The sequence below is a fragment of the Stegostoma tigrinum genome, chromosome 7 (assembly GCF_030684315.1).
Source record: "Stegostoma tigrinum isolate sSteTig4 chromosome 7, sSteTig4.hap1, whole genome shotgun sequence".
NCBI lineage: Eukaryota > Metazoa > Chordata > Chondrichthyes > Orectolobiformes > Stegostomatidae > Stegostoma > Stegostoma tigrinum.
Window position 1 is genome coordinate 96,814,528 of NC_081360.1, and position 21,201 is coordinate 96,835,728.

The window sequence follows — 21,201 nt, forward strand, 5'->3', positions numbered from 1 at the left end:
GGGTAAATTGGCCCACAATTCAGAAATGTGCTGGTTGGGGTAGATTGACCCACAGTTCAGAAATGTGCGGGTTGGGGTAGATTGGCCCACAGTCCAGAAATGTGCTGGTTGGGGTAGATTGACCCACAATTCAGAAATGTGCGGGTTGGGGTAGATTGGCCCACAGTTCAGAAATGTGCGGGTTGGGGTAGATTGGCCCACAATTCAGAAATGTGCTGGTTGGGGTAGATTGACCCACAGTTCAGAAATGTGCGGGTTAGGGTAGATTGGCCCACAATTCAGAAATGTGCTGGTTGGGGTAAATTGGCCCACAATTCAGAAATGTGCTGGTTGGGGTAGATTGGCCCATAATTCAGAAATGTGCTGGTTGGGGTAGATTGACCCACAGTTCAGAAATGTGCTGGTTGGGGTAGATTGACCCACAGTTCAGAAATGTGCTGGTTGGGGTAGATTGACCCACAGTTCAGAAATGTGCAGGTTGGGGTAGATTGGCCCACAGTTCAGAAATGTGCGGGTTAGGGTAGAATGGCCCACAATTCAGAAATGTGCGGGTTGGGGTAAATTGGCCCACAATTCAGAAATGTGCGGGTTGGGGTAAATTGGCCCACAATTCAGAAATGTGCTGTTTGGGGTAAATTGGCCCACAATTCAGAAATGTGCTGGTTGGGGTAGATTGGCCCATAATTCAGAAATGTGCTGGTTGGGGTAGATTGGCCCACAGTTCAGAAATGTGCGGGTTAGGGTAGATTGGCCCACAATTCAGAAATGTGCTGGTTGGGGTAGATTGGCCCACAGTTCAGAAATGTGCAGGTTGGTGTAGATTGGCCCTCAGTTCAGAAATGTGCAGGTTGGGGTAGATTGACCCACAGTTCAGAAATGTGCTGGTTGGGGTAGATTGACCCACAGTTCAGAAATGTGCAGGTTGGGGTAGATTGACCCACAGTTCAGAAATGTGCAGGTTGGTGTAGATTGACCCACAATTCAGAAATGTGCTGGTTGGGGTAGATTGACCCACAGTTCAGAAATGTGCTGGTTGGGGTAGATTGACCCACAGTTCAGAAATGTGCAGGTTGGGGTAGATTGGCCCACAGTTCAGAAATGTGCGGTTAGGGTAGATTGGCCCACAATTCAGAAATGTGCGGGTTGGGGTAAATTGGCCCACAATTCAGAAATGTGCTGGTTGGGGTAAATTGGCCCACAATTCAGAAATGTGCTGGTTGGGGTAGATTGGCCCATAATTCAGAAATGTGCTGGTTGGGGTAGATTGACCCACAGTTCAGAAATGTGCGGGTTAGGGTAGATTGGCCCACAATTCAGAAATGTGCTGGTTGGGGTAGATTGGCCCACAGTCCAGAAATGTGCTGGTTGGTGTAGATTGGCCCATAATTCAGAAATGTGCGGGTTGGGGTAGATTGGCCCACAGTCCAGAAATGTGCGGGTTAGGGTAGATTGGCCCACAGTCCAGAAATGTGCTGGTTGGGGTAGATTGGCCCACAATTCAGAAATGTGCTGGTTGGGGTAGATTGGCCCACAGTCCAGAAATGTGCAGGTTGGTGTAGATTGGCCCACAGTCCAGAAATGTGCAGGTTGGTGTAGATTGGCCCACAATTCAGAAATGTGCTGGTTGGGGTAGATTGGCCCACAGTTCAGAAATGTGCGGGTTAGGGTAGATTGGCCCACAATTCAGAAATGTGCTGGTTGGGGTAGATTGGCCCACAGTCCAGAAATGTGCGGGTTAGGGTAGATTGGCCCATAATTCAGAAATGTGCTGGTTGGGGTAGATTGGCCCACAGTCCAGAAATGTGCAGGTTGGTGTAGATTGGCCCACAATTCAGAAATGTGCTGGTTGGGGTAGATTGGCCCACGGTTCAGAAATGTGCGGGTTAGGGTAGATTGGCCCACAATTCAGAAATGTGCTGGTTGGGGTAGATTGACCCACAGTTCAGAAATGTGCAGGTTGGTGTAGATTGGCCCACAGTCCAGAAATGTGCAGGTTGGTGTAGATTGGCCCACAGCCCAGAAATGTGCGGGTTGGGGTAGATTGGCCCACAGCCCAGAAATGTGCGAGTTGGGGTAGATTGGCCATGCTACGTTGCCTGTAGTGTGCAGGCTGGGTGGAATAGCCATGGGAAATGCAGTGTTATAGAATGGGGGATTGGTCTGAGCAGGATGCCTTTCAGATGGTCAGTGTTGGCTGAATGACCTGCTTGTGATTCTGGTTGGAGAATAGCACTGCAGCTGAGATACAGAGAGTGACCTTGTCCTGACCACACCCCAAGTGTGATCCCATCAAAGGAAGATTTTTAAACATGCAGAGGAAAGCAAATCACTGTTCACTGCCAACAATTAAACTTAAGGCAGCGTGCCCAAGATGTCTGCATGTTTCTAAATCAAACACTGCAGCAAAATGCAAAATACTACAGGATGCTGGAAATGTAAAATGAAAACAGATAATGCTGGCAACCACCCAACAGGTCAGGCAACAGCTGTGGAGGGCAACAAACTGAGTTAAAATTTTTAGGTCGAAAGTCTTCCACAAGGACAGTTCCATTGGAGGTTCATTGGCCCGAAATATTGAAGCATTTTTATCTCTCTCCACAGAGCACTTCCATCATTTGCTGCTTTTATTTCCAATTCCCAGCATCCGCAGTATTTTACTTTTGAGTTGCTGCTTCTGGTAGTATTTTAAGCAACTCAGAGGAACTGTACAGTTAACAGTGCACACAACAGTGTCTCAGGCAGCTGCAACTTTCTGTTTATTGCAGACCTTAGAGTTTCCCACGTCTGTGTGTACTTTCACATCTCATCAGTCAGGCAGCAGAAAGTGCAATGTTCTCTGACCTGACCCGGATGGCACAGTAGCTTAACACTGCAGCCTCACAGCACCAGGGACTCTGGTTCGATTCCAGCCTCAACCGTCTGTATAGAGTCTGCACATTCTCCCCATATCTGTGTGGGATTCCTCCCATAGTCCAATGATGTGCTGGTTAGGCAGATTAGCCATGGGAAATGCAGAATTACAGGGATAGGGTGGGAGGCTCCTCAGAGGGTTGGTGTGAGCTCGATGGGCCAAATAGCCCACCTCCACACTGTAGGGATTCTATTACTGCGTGGTTATGCTCACAGAAATACTGGGAAGCTGGAATAAGAACAGGAAATGCGAAAAATGCCAGCAGATTTTACAGCAGCTGAGCAGGGGGATGTGGGCTGAATGTTCCAGTCCGACAAACGTCAGTTGTTGAAGCTTGCCAGAGAAGAAAGCTTTCTACTCAAGTGCTGGATGAGGTGAAGAGTAAAAAGGGGCCTGTAGGCTGGGACTGGTTTGAGAGAGGGTGAGTAAGTGCAGCTTGAGAGAGAGAGAGGGAGGTCGGCAAATATAGAATCGTAGAAACATACAATGCAGAAGAGGCCTTTCAGCCCAGCCCAGCTGCACCAAACTGACACTAGTTCAGCTTTCCTGCACTATGCAATAGTCTTGAATGCTCTAGACGTTCATCCAAGTCCTTTCTTTTTAAAGGTTGTGAGGTTTCCTGCCTCAACTACCCTCCCAAGGAGTACTTTCCAGACCCTCACCATCCTCTGGGTGAAAATTCTTTTCCTCAAGTCCCCCCAATGAATGTTGGCATTTGGCATCAGTGGTGAAGCAGGAGTGGTCATTGCCCCAATGACCTACTGATCGTTTCCAGTTATTTCTACACCTCTTTCAGGAGTTACCGAATATCCACCAGGATTTCCAGTTCTTGTCATTGATCTCACTGTTGAAATATCATCAGCAGCTCCAGGGCCTTTAATTTTCTTTCGTCTTTCATGAGATGTGAGTGTCACAGGTGAGGCCAGCACTTGCTACCCATCCCTAATTGCTCTTGGACCCAGTGGCTCGCTCAGTGCCAACCACATTGCTGCTGAGCTTGTGTCACATGTTGGCCAGACCAAATCAGGGCAGCAGGTTTATTTTCCAAAGGGACTGATGGGTTTTCACTGCTGTGGATGATTAGTTCTGTAGTTCCCATTGATGAGGCCAGCTTTCAATCCCAGGAATGGAGGCATTTTCTGAGCAGGAAGGGTCGAAGTAGGTGACATTCTACTCATAGGAGTTTAGAAGAATGAGCACCAGCCTAACTGAAACAGGCAAGATTTTAGGGGACTTGCAGGGTAGATTATTTCCCCTTGAGAATCTAGGACCAGAGGGCGTCATCTCAGAATAAGGGGCCACCTCATTTACGACAGGGATGAAGAGGAACTTCTTGCCTCATAAGGTAGTGAATCTGTGAAATTCTTTAGCACAGAAGGGTGTCAAGGCTGGGCCATTAAGGATTAGACAGATACGTTTTATCAGTAAGGAAATCAAAGGTAATAAGGAAAAGGCAGGAAAGTAGGGTTAAGGATTATCAGATCAGCCATGATCTCATTGAACAATGGAAAATACTCAATGGGCTGAATGACCTACTTCTGTTACTATGTCTACTGATAATTCCAGATTTCATAAAAAATTTCAAATGTCACCACTTGCTGTGGTGGGATTTGAACTCATAATCTCAGATCATAAACTCTGGGCATATGGATTACTAGTCCAGTGGCACTAGCACCATCTCTCTGACCTTAACCCTGACCTGCTAGGCCCCTAACCCTATGTCAATCTCCAGATGTGGGATTGACATAATGTCAGTGAAAACATTAACATTTATTAACTATAAACATACACCTTGTAGAGTAGCAGTTTGGCAGTTCTTTCCTCCATCAGTCCTGTGTGATCTGAATTCATCATGACATCTTGCCAATGGACATGTTCAGTAGCTATTCCTGGAACACTGCTTCAGGTACACCCATACTGTCCTGATTAACTGAAGGGTTTTCAGGAAGATCAAGGGCTCTGTGATGTGTCCAGGTTGGGATCTACTCTGTTAGCAACTGTTTACATCAAGTCCATAGAATGCCACTGGAGGGAGAAAAGCTTGAATGACCAAAAACATTCTCACTGTGTCAGCACTTGAAAAGGAACTTCAGTGGCTGGAAAGCACTTTGGGACATCTTGATGTTACAAAAAACACCACAGAAACAGAAGTCTTCCTTGTCTTTAAATGTGAATCATTTCCTAAATAAAAAAAACCGAAAGGATTGCGGATGCTGTAAATCAGAAACGAAAACGGAAATTGCTGGAAAAACTCAGCACACCTGGCAGCATCCATGAACAGAAATCAAAGCTAATGTTTCAGATCCAGTGGCCCTTCTTCAGAACTGATGGTAGTTATGAAAATGTTGGCTTTTGTGCAGATGGTAGGGTAGGGGGAGGGGGTAAGGATTAAACAATAGGTGGGGACAGAGCCCAAAGATGGAGAAGAACAGTTGATTCCTTATTGGTTTTCTAGTTTATTCTCTTCGCTTCCTGAAGTTATCTTCACTCTTCCGTTCTGAAAGGAAGATGGTCACGGTTGTGGAAAGCCAATCATCTCCGCTCCAGGACATCTCTCCAGAGTTCCTCAGGGTAGTGTCCTCAGCCGAACCATCTTCAGCTGCTTCATCAATTACCTTCCCTCCATCATAAGGTCAGAAGTGGGGATGTTCGCTGATGATTGCACAATGTTCAGCAACATTCGTGACTCCACAGATACTGGAGTAGCCCATGTTCACATATCCAGGCTTGGTCTGACAAGCGGCAAGTGACATTCACGCCACACAAATGCCAGGCTATCACCATCACCAACAAAAGACAAGCCAGTCACCGTCCCTTGACATTCAATGGTGTTACCATCACTGAATCATTCACTATGAACATCTTGGGGGTTACGATTGACCAGAAGCTCAGCTGGACTCACCACATTAACACAGTGGCTACAAAAGCAGGCTAGAAGCTAGAAATACTGCGATGAGTAACTCACCTCCTGACTCTTCAAAGCCTGGCTACATCTACAAGGCACAAGTCAGGAGCGTGATGGAATTCTCCCCACTTGCCTGGATGAGTGCAGCCCCAACAGCACTCAAGAAGCTTGACACCATCCAGGACAAAGCAGCCGCGTGATTGGCACTACATCCACAAGCATTCACTCCCTCCACTGGTGCTCAGTAGTAGGTGTGCACTATCTACAAGATGCACTGCAGAAATTCACCAACAAATCCTCAGACAGTATCTTCCAAACTCACAATCACTTCCATCTAGAAGGACAAGAGCATCAGATATATGGGAATATTACCACCTCCAAGTTCCCCTCCAAGTCACTCACCATGCTGACTTGGAAATATATCGCCGTTCCTTCACTGTTGCTGGGTCAAAATCCCAGAATTCCCTCCCCAAGGGCATTGTGGGTCAACCAGCAGCAGGAGGAATGCGGCGGTTCAAGAAGGCAGCTCACCACCACCTTCTCAAGGGCAACTAGGGATGGGCAATAAATGCTGGCCCGCTAGCGATGCCCACATACCACAAATGATTAAAAAAAAGACTCTTCACAGCCTTAGAGTCAGAAGTTAAACTACTCCAGGTTATAGTCCACCAGGTTTATTTGAAATCACAAGCTTTCATAGCAGTGCTCCTTCATCAGGACAAAGGGGCAGTGCTGTGAAAGCATGTGATTTCAAGTAAACCTGTTGGACTATAACCTGGTGTCATGTGACTTCTGACTTTGTCCACAACAGTCCAACACCAGCGCCTCCGCCTCATGGGTACCTTAGCAAAGAATGTGTCTCTATATCCAACAGGAAGCCGTGACAGGGATCGTGGCAGATTAGCAGGGATCCAGTCTTTACTGGGTGCTGGTGGCATCGGTCATTCAGAATGATCAGAAGAAAGAAATATTGACCAATTTCTCTCACCTTGGAGCCCACCCAAGCACCACCTTGCTTCAGACCAACTAATTTATACAGTTCCATTTTCACGGGGTTAGAAAGGGTACAATGCAGAACTAACCCAATTGATAGTTGCAACTTGGTAAGACATGGATTGAATTATCAATACCCTCCACAGTCAAGAAACCTGTCAGTCATTAACAGCTGAGTTCACACAACAATAATGTCCTATTGTATGAGGCGGCTGAGGGTAACCACTCCTAACACAACCAGAAATATTCTTGTTTTTTTCTACCTTCTATTTTCTATCTTTTTACTTTCTACTTTCTATTTCTCACTTCATTTCTTTCCTTCTTCTCTTATTTCTTTTTCTACTCCCTCACTCACCCTTTCATCCTCCTTCCCTCTCTCCTCTCTTTCTCCCCTGTCTTTCTCAGTTGGCCCTATCTTTCCCGTTTTCCTATTTTCCTTCTCTATACGCTCCCTCTCCCCTTTTGCCTCCCTCTTTCCCTCCTTATCTTGCCCTTAACCTCTTTTGTCATCATCTATCTCTCACTTTGTTCCTCTTTATCCCCCTTCCTCTCTTTCAAACTCTTCCCTTTTTCTGCTCCTCTTCTTCCCCACTTTCCCACCTCTGCCTTTCTCTCTTTCCTTACCTCTGTCATCTCTCTCTCACTTTTTATTTCTCCTTCACATCTCTCTCTTTAACTCCTCTCTCCTCTTATCTCTTCTAAACCTACGTCTTTTTCCTTTTCTCTTTTATCGTTCTCTCCCTCTATCTCTTTTATCTCTTGGTTTTTCCTTATCTGTTTCACTGTCTCTGTATCCTCATCTCTCACATCCTTCTCTCTCTTTCTTTATCTCTTTCACCTCTCTCTTTCTTTCAACCAAAGAAAGGGGGCAGGATTCTGTGGTGGGAGGGAAAGCAAGAAATCTCAATCACAGGCAGAAAGAGGTCAGATTGGGAAAAAAACAAGAGCCAAATTCGAAAGTGTATCTAAAATACCCTCCCTCCTCCAGGAATATGCAGTGATTAGGGAAGAGGTGATTGTAATGTATCATGCTTACCTCTCCTCCCTGCTCTGGCCGACACACACTCTCCCACCATAGCGAGGAGTGGGATTACTGCAGGATCGCTGCCGAACCTGAAACCCAATTCCACAGGTCGTGCTGCACGGAGCCCAGGAAGCCCAGTTGGTCCAACCTCCATTCCTTAACACAGACACAAAACAAGATTGAAGGGTTAGCATTGATTGTAAAGTCGCCATCGTGCCAGAGGACCATAAGGCTGCTCTCTCATTATAGAGAGACGACTGATGGTGAATTTAACTCAAGGGTCATCACAGCCTCAGGCAAGGGGTGAGGGTGAGAAGGCGGGACCTTCATGGTAACCTCCGCCATTATGGCAAGATTGACAGGTTTCAAGGAAAACCCCCTGCACAGGCAACACCAAGAGCAGGAACAGAGGTTAGCTGGCACCTAATTGGAACAATTTTACTGATGCACACTGGCGCGCCGGTTGCCTCCCACAGTCCAAAGATGTGCAGTTGAGGTGGATTGGCCATGCTAATTTGCCTGTAGTATCCTGGGATGTGCAGGCTAGGTGGGTTAGCTATGGGAAATGCAGGGTAAGTGCGGTTTGGTCTGGGTGGGTCGCTGTCCAGAGGGCTGGTGTGACTCGACGGGCCGAATGGCCTGTTTCCACACTGTAGGTATTCTATGAAGCTGGTGACTTGCTAAGAAGAAAGTTCTCAGATGATCCCATTGCATTACTGAGCCTAGAATCAGGTGCGGGTCAGACTAGAGGATAGACAGCCCAGCATGGCTCTGCCAGCTCTACGAGACAGCGATGGCATTTGACCTAAACTGCAGTTCCCTCTCCTTGTAGCAATAATTGTAACATTGGACTGTGGGGGAGATACCCCATATCCACTCTTGTCTTCTCTGCTCCTTCTTGAGGACGATAAGTTGGCTGCTCCTCGGTTAGTAGAGGCTCAGTCCAGTGTGGAATGCACTGTCAGCGAAGGCAGCTCAAGCTGATTCAATGGCAGCTTTTAAAGGCACTGGGATATCCACTTGAAGGAAAATATTTGCAGGCCCAGTTTTACAGAGCAGCGTATTTAAGGAAGGGTGGGAATTTGCCTGGACGTGGTTATTTGCCTGGAGAAATTGTGTTATCTGATGAGGAAAGGTTTGATTAACGGGACATTGTGCTCACTGGAACGAGTGAGGAGTGACTGGATTGAAATGTACATGAGGAAATATCTCTTCATATCAACCTTACCCACACCCCTCATAAATCTTAAGCATATACACCGAGCACCACCCCCTCAACTCTCAGTGTCCTCTGCTCCAAGGAAAACAACCCAGGTCTATCCAAAACAAAACTAAGAACTGCAGATGCTGGAAACCTGAAACAAAAACAGAAATCCCTGGAGAAACTCAGCAGGTCTGGCAGCATCTTGGAGAGAAGACAGATTTAACTTTTCAAGTCGTGCGATGCTTCTTCACAATCCCGTCTATCCAATTCATAATTAACGCTCTCCAGCTCAGAAATGTCCTGACGAATCTCCTCTGCACCCTCTCCAGTGCCATCATATCCTTCCCACAATTCCAGAACTGCATACTATAATCTAGCTGTGGACTAACCAACATTTTATACAGTTCCAGCATAACCTCCATGCTGTTAAACTTTATGCCTTGGCTAATAAAGGCAAGTATCCCATATCCCATCCTAACTACTTTACCTACCTGTCTCACTACCTGAAGGGGCCAGTGGACAGGCATACCAAGGTCCCTCTGATCCTTGCGCTCTCTAGGATCTTGATTGACAAGGGAATCAAAGGGTTTTGGGGGCAGTAAGTAGCATAGTGGAGTTGAGCTCATAATCAAATCAACCACATGGTGGCTCAGTGGTTAGCACTGCTGCCTCATAGCACCAGGAACCCGGGTTCAATTCCACCATTGGGTGATTGTCTATGTGGAGTTTGCACATTGTCCCTGTGTCTGTGTGGGTTTGCAGGTTAAGTGCAGCTGTGCAGGTTAAGTGGATTGGTCATGCTAAATTGCCCATAGTGCCCAGGGATGTGCAGGCTAAGTGGAGTAGCCATGGGAACTGCAGAGTTACAGAGACAGGGTGGATCTGAGTGGGCTGGTTGGTGTGGGCTCAATGGACCAAATGGCCTGCTTCCAAACTCTAGAGTTTCTTTGAATCTTGAATTATATCTTAGCACAATTTGATTGAATAGCAGGGAGCAGGCATGAGGGGCAGAATGGTCTACTTCACACCTTTCTACGTAAACGTTACGTGTTTGGTGTCGTGCTGGTGTAGCCAAATCCTGAAAGGGAGCTCTCACCGAATCGATGCCCAATGACTTCAAGAGTTGATATGGCTGATCTCCAATTTTAAATCAGGAACAACAAGTTTGTCAAACAGGCGAGGTTACTCGTTTATCATGTGGCCCTCACATTCTGTGAGGCTGCTTTAGTGGGCACAGAACTTGAACCAAATATCACAGCAGCTTTAAAAACCTTCCAGAGACTGTGCTGACATCTGCTTCAATCCATCAACCATTTTCAACATCCACTCTCTCGACCACTCATCTTCAGTGGCAGCAATGCGTACCATGTACAAGAGCCACAGCAGAGATTCACCAGGCCTCCTTAGACAGCACCTTCCAAATCTGCACCCTCTACCACCTTGGACAACAGCTGCAGATACATGGGAACACCATCCCTACACGTCTCACCCCCACCCCTCAAGGCCACTCAACATCATGACTTGGAAATTTATCGCTGTTCCTTCACTGTCACTGGGTCAAAATCCTGGAACTCCCTCCAGAACAGCACTACGGGTGTCCCCTATAGGTTGAAGTAGGTTGTTCAAAACACCTTCACCAGGGCAAGCAGGATGGCCAATAAATCATAACCCAGCCAGTGATGCCTACATCCTGGGAACAGAGTTTAAAAATCCCTTGACTTCCATTGTTTGAAGTGGCATCTTTGGAATGACATTAGACAGAGACCCCACTTGTTCCCTCCTAAGGAATTCTTTTAAAGGAGATCAGGGGAGATTGCTCCCATGTCCTGGAAAAATATTTATCTCTTCACCAACATCATTAAAAATAGAGAATAATTTTCTGGTCTGGTCACGTGCAGGGTTATGGAGAGAAGGCAGCAACAGGCACTAATTTAAAATGTTCAGAGAGCCAGCGCAGCCATGATGGGCCAAATGGCACTGTGGCTCTCCTTGCTATTTGTGGAAACTTGCTGTGTGTAAAATTGGTGGCTGTGTTTCCTGCATGTCATGAGTGACTGCATTTCAAAGGTACTTTATTGAACATGAAGTCCTGTTGGACATCCTGAAGTCATACAAACAAAAAGGAAAAAACATGCCCTGTTAGCGGAAGGATATTATTAAGCTGGTAATCGTTCACAAGAGATTTACCAGGATGTTGCCGCATATGGAAGGTTTGAATTATAAAGAAAGGCTAGATAGGTTGGGACTTATTTCACAGGGGCATAGGAGGCTGAGAGATGATCTCACAGAGGCTTATAAAATCAGGAGCGATACAGATTGGGCTAATGGCAGTTGTCTTTTCCCTAGGATGGGGGATTTCAAGACTACGGGGCATATTTTTAGGGTGAGAGGGGAGAAAGTTTAAACAAGACATGGGGGTCAAATGTTTTGCACAAGAGGGTGGTTCACATGTGAAATGATCTTTCTGAGCAAGTTGAGGATGAAGGCACAGTGACGAAATTTGAAATACATTTAGTTAAGCACGAATAGGAAAGGTTTGGAGGGATATGGGCCAGGGGCAGGCAGATGGGGCTAGGCTAGTTTGGGATTATAGTCGGCATGGAAGGGTCTGTTTCTGTGCTGTATGATTCTATGACTAAAGAGAAGTGAAACTAAGCCAAATGTGTCTCCTCTGTCAATCTTCTGTTGGCAGGCTCCAGCCTGTCTCCATACGTCAGGCCTGAAGATAACCATACCATCTCAGGCTTGCAAAGAGCTGTCTCTAATCTCTTTAGGTACCTGCACTTGTGACAGGTTATCAATCAATTCACTGCAAGTGATGCTCAACTGCACCTTACAGAGTCATTCAAAGGCCGAGGTTTCGCAGTGAGATGTCATTCCCTGCCAAGTCAAGGCTCCATTCCATCTTTGCCAAGCTTATCTCAAAGCGATATGGAGAGAAACAGGCTGAGAATGTCTCCATGCATATCTGTACGAGAGACGACAGAGCTCTTGGGCAAAGAAAAACAGCAGCTTTTAGCCCAGGATCAAACCAGGCAGGAGGAGATTTCAAGTTCCTCTCTCGGCAACTCACTTTTGTCAAGCTCTTTAACTTATTCCATTTCTGCTTCAAAAGTGGTAACCTGATCAGTGTCAGCCTCAACACAGTAATTGCCAGCAGATGCACAGTGCAGCCTTAATTAAAGGTGGCCGCTGTGTTTCTGACTGACTTGTTGCAGTTAGAAAACATTGCAATTCGAAATTAAAAGCCATATGGCATTTATTTTTCTATCTTCTGAGTTCCAGCCCATCGGCTATCAATGAGGGTATTTTACACGCCATTTGTACTGTGCTCCAATGAGGGCATTGCTTGGCTTTTCCTTGCCCTGCACCCTTCCCACCAACCTCTGTAAACCTAAGCTCCTGTGAAACCCTGCTCCCCACATCCTGATTCACACTCAGACCCATTTGCCTATCGCTTCTGTGTTGTTGACCTGCTGGCAGAACGACGTATCAATTTTAAAATTCCCACGCACGTCACAAATTCCTCCACAGTCCCTTCTGTCTCTATCTATAATCTCCTCCAACAATACAACCCTCTGAGTTTTCTGCTCTCCTCCAATTTGTGCTTCTCTTGCATCCCTCATTTTTATTACTCAACCAGCATTGTTGTGTTTTCAGCTGCCAAGGTCTGGAATTCCGCTGCTAACTTGGTATTTGATTGAAATGTGTGAGTTCCTGAAGGGTACTGACAGGGTAAATGCAGAGAGGAGATATTTGTTATGTGAGAATCAAGAACTGTGTGTGTGTGTGTGTGTGTGTGTGTGTGTGTGTGTGTGTGTGTGTGTGTGTGTGTGTGTGTGTGTGTGTGTGTGTGTGTGTGTCGGGGGGGGGCGGGGTTCATTGTTTAAAAACCACGGGCTGTCCATTTAAAACAGTCATAAACAGACACTTCGGTCCAAACAGTCCATGCCAAACATAACCCCAAACCAAACCAGTCCCATCTGCCTTCTCCTTGCCCATATCTGCCCAAGCCTTTCCTAAGCTAAGTGTCTTTCAAATGTTGTAACTGTGCCCGCATCCATCACTTCCTCAGGAAGTTCATTCCACACATGAATCACTCTCTGTGTAAAAAAAATGCCCCTCAGGTCTTTTAAATCTCTCTCCTCTCGACTTAAAAATATATCCCCTAATCTTGAGGTCCCTCACCCGAGGGAAAAGACGTCGTTTATCCTATCTATTAATCCCGTCATGATTTTATAAACCTCTATAAGGTCAGCTCTCAATCTCCTATGCTCCCATGAAAAAAGTCCCAGCCCATCTAGCCCTTCCTTATAACTCGAACTTTCCACACCTGGCAACATCCTGGTAAATCTCTTCTGAACCCTCTCCAGCTTAATAATATCCAACAGATGAGGCAAAACAAAATTATCTCAAGAGGTCATGAAATGTTGGAACTCTCTTCTTGAAAAAGCAGTAGAAGCAGATTGCTTGAATATTTTAAGGCACAGGCAAATAGATTTTCGAACATCAGAACAATATAGCCTCAACAATCCTCTGTGGTAAAGAATCCCACAGATTTATTATCCTATGAGCGAGAAAAATTCTTCCTCTGTAATTCATAAGATTTTAAGAGTTCATTGTTAAGGATGAGATTGCAGAGTACTTGGAAGTGCATAGTAAAATGGGGCCAAGTCAGCATGGCTTTATCAAGGGGAGGTCATACCTGACGAATCTGTAATGAGTAAATTAGACAAAGGAGAGCCAGTGGCTGTGATCTGTTTTAGACAAGGCGCAGTGCAGGAGATTTCTAAATAAAACAACAGCCCTTGGTGTTAGGGGCAAGGTATTGGCATGTGTACAGAATTAGCTGACTGGCAGAAAGCAAAGTGTATGGATAAAGGGGTCTTTTTCAGGATGGCAGCCTGTGAGTACTGGAGTTTTGCAGGGGTCAGGGTTGGGTCCACAATCAGGTTAATTCCAGCTGTGTTCAAACTAGTGCCTTGTGTGGTTATAGCAAGACTTCACTATTTTTATACACAATTCCGTTTGGAATACAGGCTAAAATTCATTAGCCTTCCTTACTACAACTGAATGCGGATGCTCATGATTCTTGCACATGGACCCCCGAATTCCTCTGTTACACAGTTTTCTACTATCTTTCCCCATTTAAATAACATCCTTCCTGCCAAAGCATCATGTTCTGTTTCGGGATTCCACCATCTGCAGTATTTGGCTTTCATGTGGAAATTAAACTTGTACTGCCAGAAAACATAATTGAAGGGAAATGTGTAGATGAGGAGGACACTGAGGACAGATCCTTGGAGGTGCGAGAGGTAATGATCGGGAAGCAGAGAGAGAAATCATTGAAAGTGGTTCTCTTGGATAGTCAAGAACAGAACCAGCCAGGAGCATCTAGCTAGTGGTTCAACAGCGGAGAGGCATTGGAGGAAGATGTTGCGGTCAACCATTTCAAAGTTCATGTTGGATAAGGAAGGATCCTTGTCACAGTCACTTAGTGTATCATTTGTGACTTTATGCCGAAGGATCCCCGCCCACGGCCAATGCCGATGGAACCCCGCCCACAGCCGACGCCGACGGAACCCCACCCACGGCCGACAACCTCATCGCTCCACCCACACCCTCCACAGCCAGCAACCCCAGAGGAGACAGCCAAACTGAGCCCTGCCGAATCTTCACGATCCACCCAGACCTCCCACTGACTGAGGACGAACGGTCAGTCCTAAGCAAGGGGCTCACCTTTGTCCCCCTACAACCACACATCAACGAATACCAGTCACGTTTGGACACAGAGCAGTTTTTTCGCCGCCTTCGCCTCCACACTTACTTCTTCAAATGGGAACCTAACCCTCCCCTACTGACCCCTTCACCCGCTTCCAACACAAGTCCTCCCTCTGGACACCACCCCCAGGCCTCCTACCATCCCTCGACCTCTTCATCTACAACTGCCGTCGAGACATTAACCGCCTCAACCTCTCCACCCCTCTCACCCACTCCAACCTCTCCCCTGCAGAACGGGCAGCCCTCCGCTCCCTCCGCTCCAACCCCAACCTCACCATCAAACCCGCAGACAAGGGTGGCACAGTGGTAGTATGGCGCACTGACCTCTACGTCGCCGAAGCCAAATGCCAACTCTCCGACGTCTCCTCCTACCGCCCCCTTGATCATGACCCCACCCCCGAGCACCAAACTATCATCTCCAACACCATTCCTTACCTCATCACCTCAGGGGACCTCCCACCCACAGCCTCCAACCTTATTATTCCCAAACCCCGCACGGCCCGTATCTATCTCCTTCCCAAAATCCACAAACCTGCCTGCCCTGGTCGACCCATTGTCTCAGCCTGTTCCTGCCCCACCAACTCACCTCCACCTATCTGGATAATAAAATGTGAGGCTGGATGAACACAGCAGGCCAAGCAGCATCTCAGGAGCACAAAAGCTGACGTTTCGGGCCTAGACCCTGAAGATGCTGCTTGGCCTGCTGTGTTCATCCAGCCTCACATTTTATTATCTTGGAATCTCCAGCATCTGCAGTTCCCATCATCTCCACCTATCTGGACTCCATTCTCTCCCCTTTGGTCCAGGAACTCCCTACCTACGTCCGAGATACCACCCATGCCCTCCACCTCCTCCAGAACTTCCAATTCCCTGGCCCCCAACAACTCATTTTCACCATCGACGTCCAGTCCCTATACACCTGTATTCCGCATGCAGATGGCCTCAAGGCCCTCCGCTTCTTCCTGTCCCGCAGGCCCAACCAGTCCCCCTCAACCGACACCCTCATCCGCCTAGCCGAACTCGTCCTCACCCTCAACAACTTCTCTTTCGATTCTTGCCACTTCCTACAGACAAAGCGGGTGGCCATGGGCACCCACATGGGCCCCAGCTATGCCTACCTCTTTGTAGGTTACGTGGAACAGTCTCTCTTCCACACCTACACAGGCCCCAAACCCCACCTCTTCCTCCATTACATTGATGACTGTATTGGTGCCGCCTCTTGCTCCCCAGAGGAGCTCGAACAGTTCATCCACTTCACCAACACCTTCCACCCCAACCTTCAGTTCACCTCGGCCATCTCCAGCACATCCCTCACCTTCCTGGACCTCTCAGTCTCCATCTCAGGCAACCAGCTTGTAACTGATGTCCATTTCAAACCCACTGACTCCCACAGCTACCTAGAATACACCTCCTCCCACCCACCCTCTGCAAAAATTCCATCCCCTATTCCCAATTCCTCCGCCTCCCCCGCATCTGCTCCCACAATGAGGCATTCCAATCCCGCACATCCCAGATGTCCAAGTTCTTCAAGGACCGCAACCTTCCCCCGACAGTGGTCGAGAACGCCCTTGACCGCGTCTCCCGCATTTCCCGCAACACATCCCTCACACCCCGCCCCCGCCACAACCGCCCCAAGAGGATCCCCCTTGTTCTCACACACCACCCCACCAACCTCCGGATACAACGCATCATCCTCCGACACTTCCGCCATCTACAATCTGACCCCACCACCCAAGACATTTTTCCATCCCCACCCTTGTCTGCTTTCCGGAGAGACCACTCTCTCCGTGACTCCCTTGTTTGCTCCACACTGCCCCCCAACCCCACCACACCCGCACCTTCCCGTGCAACCACAGGAAATGCTACACTTGCCCCCACACCTCTTCCCTCACCCCTATCCCAGGCCCCAAGATGACTTCCTATATTAAGCACAGGTCCACCTGCACATCTGCCAATGTGGTATACTGTATCCATTGTACCCGGTGTGGCTTCCTCTACATTGGGGAAACCATGCAGAGGCTTGGGAACCGCTTTGCAGAACACCTCCTCCGCTCGGTTCACAATAAACTGCACCTCCCAGTCACGAACCATTTCAACTCCCCTTCCCATTCTTTAGATGACATGTCCATCATGGGCCTCCTACAGTGCCACAATGATGCCACCCGAAGGTTGCAGGAACAGCACCTCATATTCCGCTTGGAAACCCTGCAGCCCGATGATATCAATGTGGACTTCACCAGCTTCAAAATCTCCCCCTCCCCCACTGCATCGCACAACCAGCCCAGTTCGTCCCCTCCCCCAACTGCATCCCAAAACCAGCCCAGCCTGTCTCTGCCTCCCTAACCTGTTCTTCCTCTCACCCATCCCTTCCTCCCACCCCAAGCCACACCTCCATTTCCGACCTACTAACCTCATCCCACCTCCTTGACCTGTCCATCTTCCCTGGACTGAGCTATCCCCTCCCTACCACCCCACCCATACTCTCCTCTCCCCTATCTTCTTTTCTCTCCATCTTCAGTCCGCCTCTCCCTCTCCCCCTATTTATTCCAGAACCCTCTCCCCATCCCCCTCTCTGATGAAGGGTCTAGGGCCGAAACATCAGCTTTTGTGCTCCTGAGATGCTGCTTGGCCTGCTGTGTTCATCCAGCTCCACACTTTATTATCTTATATTAAACTAGAACAATAAGCCGCTAGTCAACCAGGACAATAAGGCATCTCTCACCCTTCTTCATCTACCCTTACCATATTATATTCTGCTATTCCTTTCTGTATCACTTCTGTATATTCCCCATAAGCATCGCTATGCTATTCACTCAGCATTCACTGTGAGGGTGTGTCCCACATTCCAAACTCTAGCTTAGGGGGTTTCTCCCGGACCTCTAATTTATTACTGACTGTCATATTTGTAACAGTTAGTTTTGCACTCCTACCACAAGTGAAAACATATTCTGTACATCAGCTCAAATGAGTCCTTTTGAGAGGCTGAGTAGGCTGGGCTTTTTTCCCTGGGAGCGTCGGAGACTGAAGGATGATATTATAGAGGTTTATAAAATCGTGAGGGTCATGGATCGGGTGAATAGCCAAGGTCTTTTTCCTGGGTAGCGAAGTCCAAACATAGAGAGTATAATTCCAAGGTGAGAGGGGAAAGATTTTAAAGGGACCTAAGGAAACCAAGCGGAGGTTTGGGGACCGCTTTGCAGAACACCTCCGCTCGGTTCGCAATAAACAACTGCACCTCCCAGTCACGAACCATTAAAGGGAAGTTTTTCGCACAGAGGGCAGTGCGTGTGTGGAACGAACTATCATAGGAAGTGATGGAGGTCGGTACAATTACAACATTTAAAAGGCATCTGGGATGAGTGCATGAATAGGAAGGGTTTAGAGGGATATGGGCCAAATGCTGGCAAATGGGATGAAGTCAGATTGGGTTGTCTGGTTGTCATGTACGAGGTGGACCAAAGGGTCTGTATCCGTCCTGTACATCTCTATGACTCTATAATTGGCAATGGTTTCACGGTCATCATTACACTCTGAATTCCAGATTTTTAATGAGTTCAAATTCCACTGTCAGGATTCAGACCTCAGGTCTTCAGAACATTACCTGGGTCTCTGGATTACTAGTCCAATGACAATACCATTAGGTAAGCCCTTCCCCTCATCTGCCAGTGCTGCACAATCCCTGACCACCACTCAGAGAAAGAACAACAGCCTGGAATTTACTCTTCATCATTCAGCCTGCACCCTGTGCTGCAGAGCTCAGGAACAGTCTATCATCAGCCAGAAGTAGTTCCATTCATTCTCCAGGTCTCACCTTGTCCTGTTCCAGCTGTAGACTCTGGTCAGATTACACTCAGTAAGGTTCATTGCTAGTACACACAGTGATGTCCCTGGGAACTGCAATCCTTTGGTGAGGTTAAGAATTTTTTTAAAAGAAATACCTCCTGTCCTTTCACCCACGTGGTTCAGAGTACAGCAAGGGGCAATTGAAAGGGAGATGCAGTGAGATACGCTGAGGATTTGCCAATCTCACCCAAAGCACTGACTTCAATTATTGTCCTTAAATGGGCCTTCACATCATAGATAGGCTGTGACTCAGCTGATGTCAGGGAGTGACCAATGGCTACTGTGGGATCACACGGTGTCTGCCTTTCTATGGCAGCTGGAAACCTCCACGTACACCTCACTCCGAGTCAACTTTTCTGATACAAGCTGCAAAAGCTGAGGCTGCGCAGAGACACTCCCAGATATGATCCAGAAAATTCAACAGGGGCAGATGAAGTGGGAGACTGTCCATTATTTGCAAACGATAGGCATGCCTCAAATACGCTCTCATCTCAGCTGTAGCCTGACTCCATCTTCACTCAAAAGTGAGATGTCCTGCTTCCCCATGTCAAAGGGCTCAAAGTACGGCCTGGTAACATACAAATTGCTTTGCTAGTTAGTGGATCCCGAGGTTCAGGAGTAAGGAGACTAGAATTAGACACAGCCATCCCCCGACTCTGTCCCACTACCGATTTGGAGAGAATATCAGGGCGGCACGGTGGCTCAGTGGTTAACATTGTTGCCTCACAGCACCAGGGACCTGGATTTGATTCCAGCCACGGGTGACTATCTGTGTGGAGTTTGCACATTCTCCCCGTGTCTGCGTGGGGTTTCCTCCGGGTGCTCCGGTTTCCTCATGCAGTCTAGGTGGATTGGCCATGCTAAGTTGCCTATTGTGTTCAGGGATGTGCAGATTAGTTGGGTCATACGGGGATGGGTCTGGGTGAGATGCTGTGAGGGTCGGTGTCGACTTGTTGGGTCGAAGGGCTTGTTTACACCCTGTAGGGATTCTATGAATATTTTCAAGCTGGAGAGAGTTCAGGAGACATTTAGCAGGGTGTTGCCGGTTATAGAAGATTTGAGTTATAGGGAAAGGCTGGATAGGGTGGGACTCTTCACTCAAGCGTAGGAGGTTGAGAGGTGACCTGATAAAAGTTTATAAAATAATGAGAGGTATGGATGGAGTTGATGGCAGTTATCTTTTCCCTAAGGTGAGAATTTCAAGACTAGGGGGTACATTGTTTAGTTGAGAGGAGACAGATTCAACAAAGACATAAGATGCAAATTTTTTACACAGAGGGTGGTGCGCTTGTCGAATGAACTTCCTAATGAAGTAGTGGACACAGGTACAATTGCAATGTTTAAAAGACATTTGGATGGATATATCAAGGTTTGGAAGGATACCGGCCAGGAGCAGGCAGGTGGAACTAGTTTAGTTTCGCATTATATTCAGCATGGACTGGTTGGAACGAAGGGTCTGTTTCCGTGCTGTATGTGTCTACCTGTGTGTGACTGCATATGTGTCTGTGTGCGTGTAACTGTATGTGAGTTAGTGTGTGCATGTTTGTGTCTGTGTGTGTGTAACTGTATGTGCGTTTACATGAGCATGTTTGTGACTATGTGCGTGTAACTGTATGCGTGTTTGTGTGTGCAAGTTTGTGTCTGTGTGTGTGTGACTGCACAGTGGCTGTGTGTGCATGTTTGAGTCTCTACCTGCATGTGTGTTTGTGCATGCGTTAGTGCTGTTTTGCGTTAGTGTGCATATGTGTGCACGTGCATGTGTGTGTGCATGCGTGTATAAATTGTGCACATTTAAGCAGATGCAATGACATCATAAAATTGGCACCCGGTGTCCAATAAACTGAACTATCAGAGGCCGAGCCACCTTGAACAGTGCAATCATTTGGGTCTGGTAACTTATTTTCTTGGCAGCTTACATTCATGAACAGAATTCTGCGTGTTTATCCTGGCACACGGAACTGTTCTCCCTTTTTGACACAGTTGGTGACAAGTTGCCCAGGTTAGGTACAGCAGGAGTTAATGTTGGGATCAGCATATCTTTGTTGTGCCCAGTCTCACGACAGCATAGCCCATCCCCACGACACCAGGGCTGACATTTTCAGATCTCACACCTGCCAGGTTTACGGCTTAGAGAAAGACTAAATTTAGCAGCAATCAGAGCGAGATTGTCGGCAGTTTGAATTGAATTGACACTGCGCCAACCGCACAGTGCATGCAGATCCTTCCAGCTGGCAGTGAGAGGGAGAGTGTGATGATTCTCCTTTCCATTAGCCCAGGCTGGATTGCAACCCAGTACCTGCACACTGCACCCCACACACGGGCACGCACACACACAGCTCTGGCCAAGTTGACAAGAGTACTGCTCCTCACTGAAAAGGTTGCAGGTCCAAGCCAAAATGGGCACTGCATGCCCCATGCCAGCAAGGAGGAACTGCAGCACTGTCAGAAAAATGCCATCTCTGAATGAGATGTTACCTTTTCCATATCCGTCCTTTGAACAGAATCAATAAACAGAGGCTCACGGGTTGTCAACTTACTGT

General features: G+C 47.5%; 1 protein-coding gene across 3 annotated transcripts in view; it reads right to left on the reverse strand.

The window, feature by feature from the left end:
- sema5ba (sema domain, seven thrombospondin repeats (type 1 and type 1-like), transmembrane domain (TM) and short cytoplasmic domain, (semaphorin) 5Ba) overlaps positions 1-21,201 on the reverse strand; it is a 329,573-nt gene that overhangs the window by 62,030 nt on the left and 246,342 nt on the right. For all 3 annotated transcript variants that reach the window (XM_059647532.1, XM_059647530.1, XM_059647531.1), the window contains one exon: positions 7,846-7,989. In XM_059647532.1, coding sequence (XP_059503515.1) covers positions 7,846-7,989 — 144 coding nt within the window. The remainder of the gene's footprint in view (positions 1-7,845; positions 7,990-21,201) is intronic.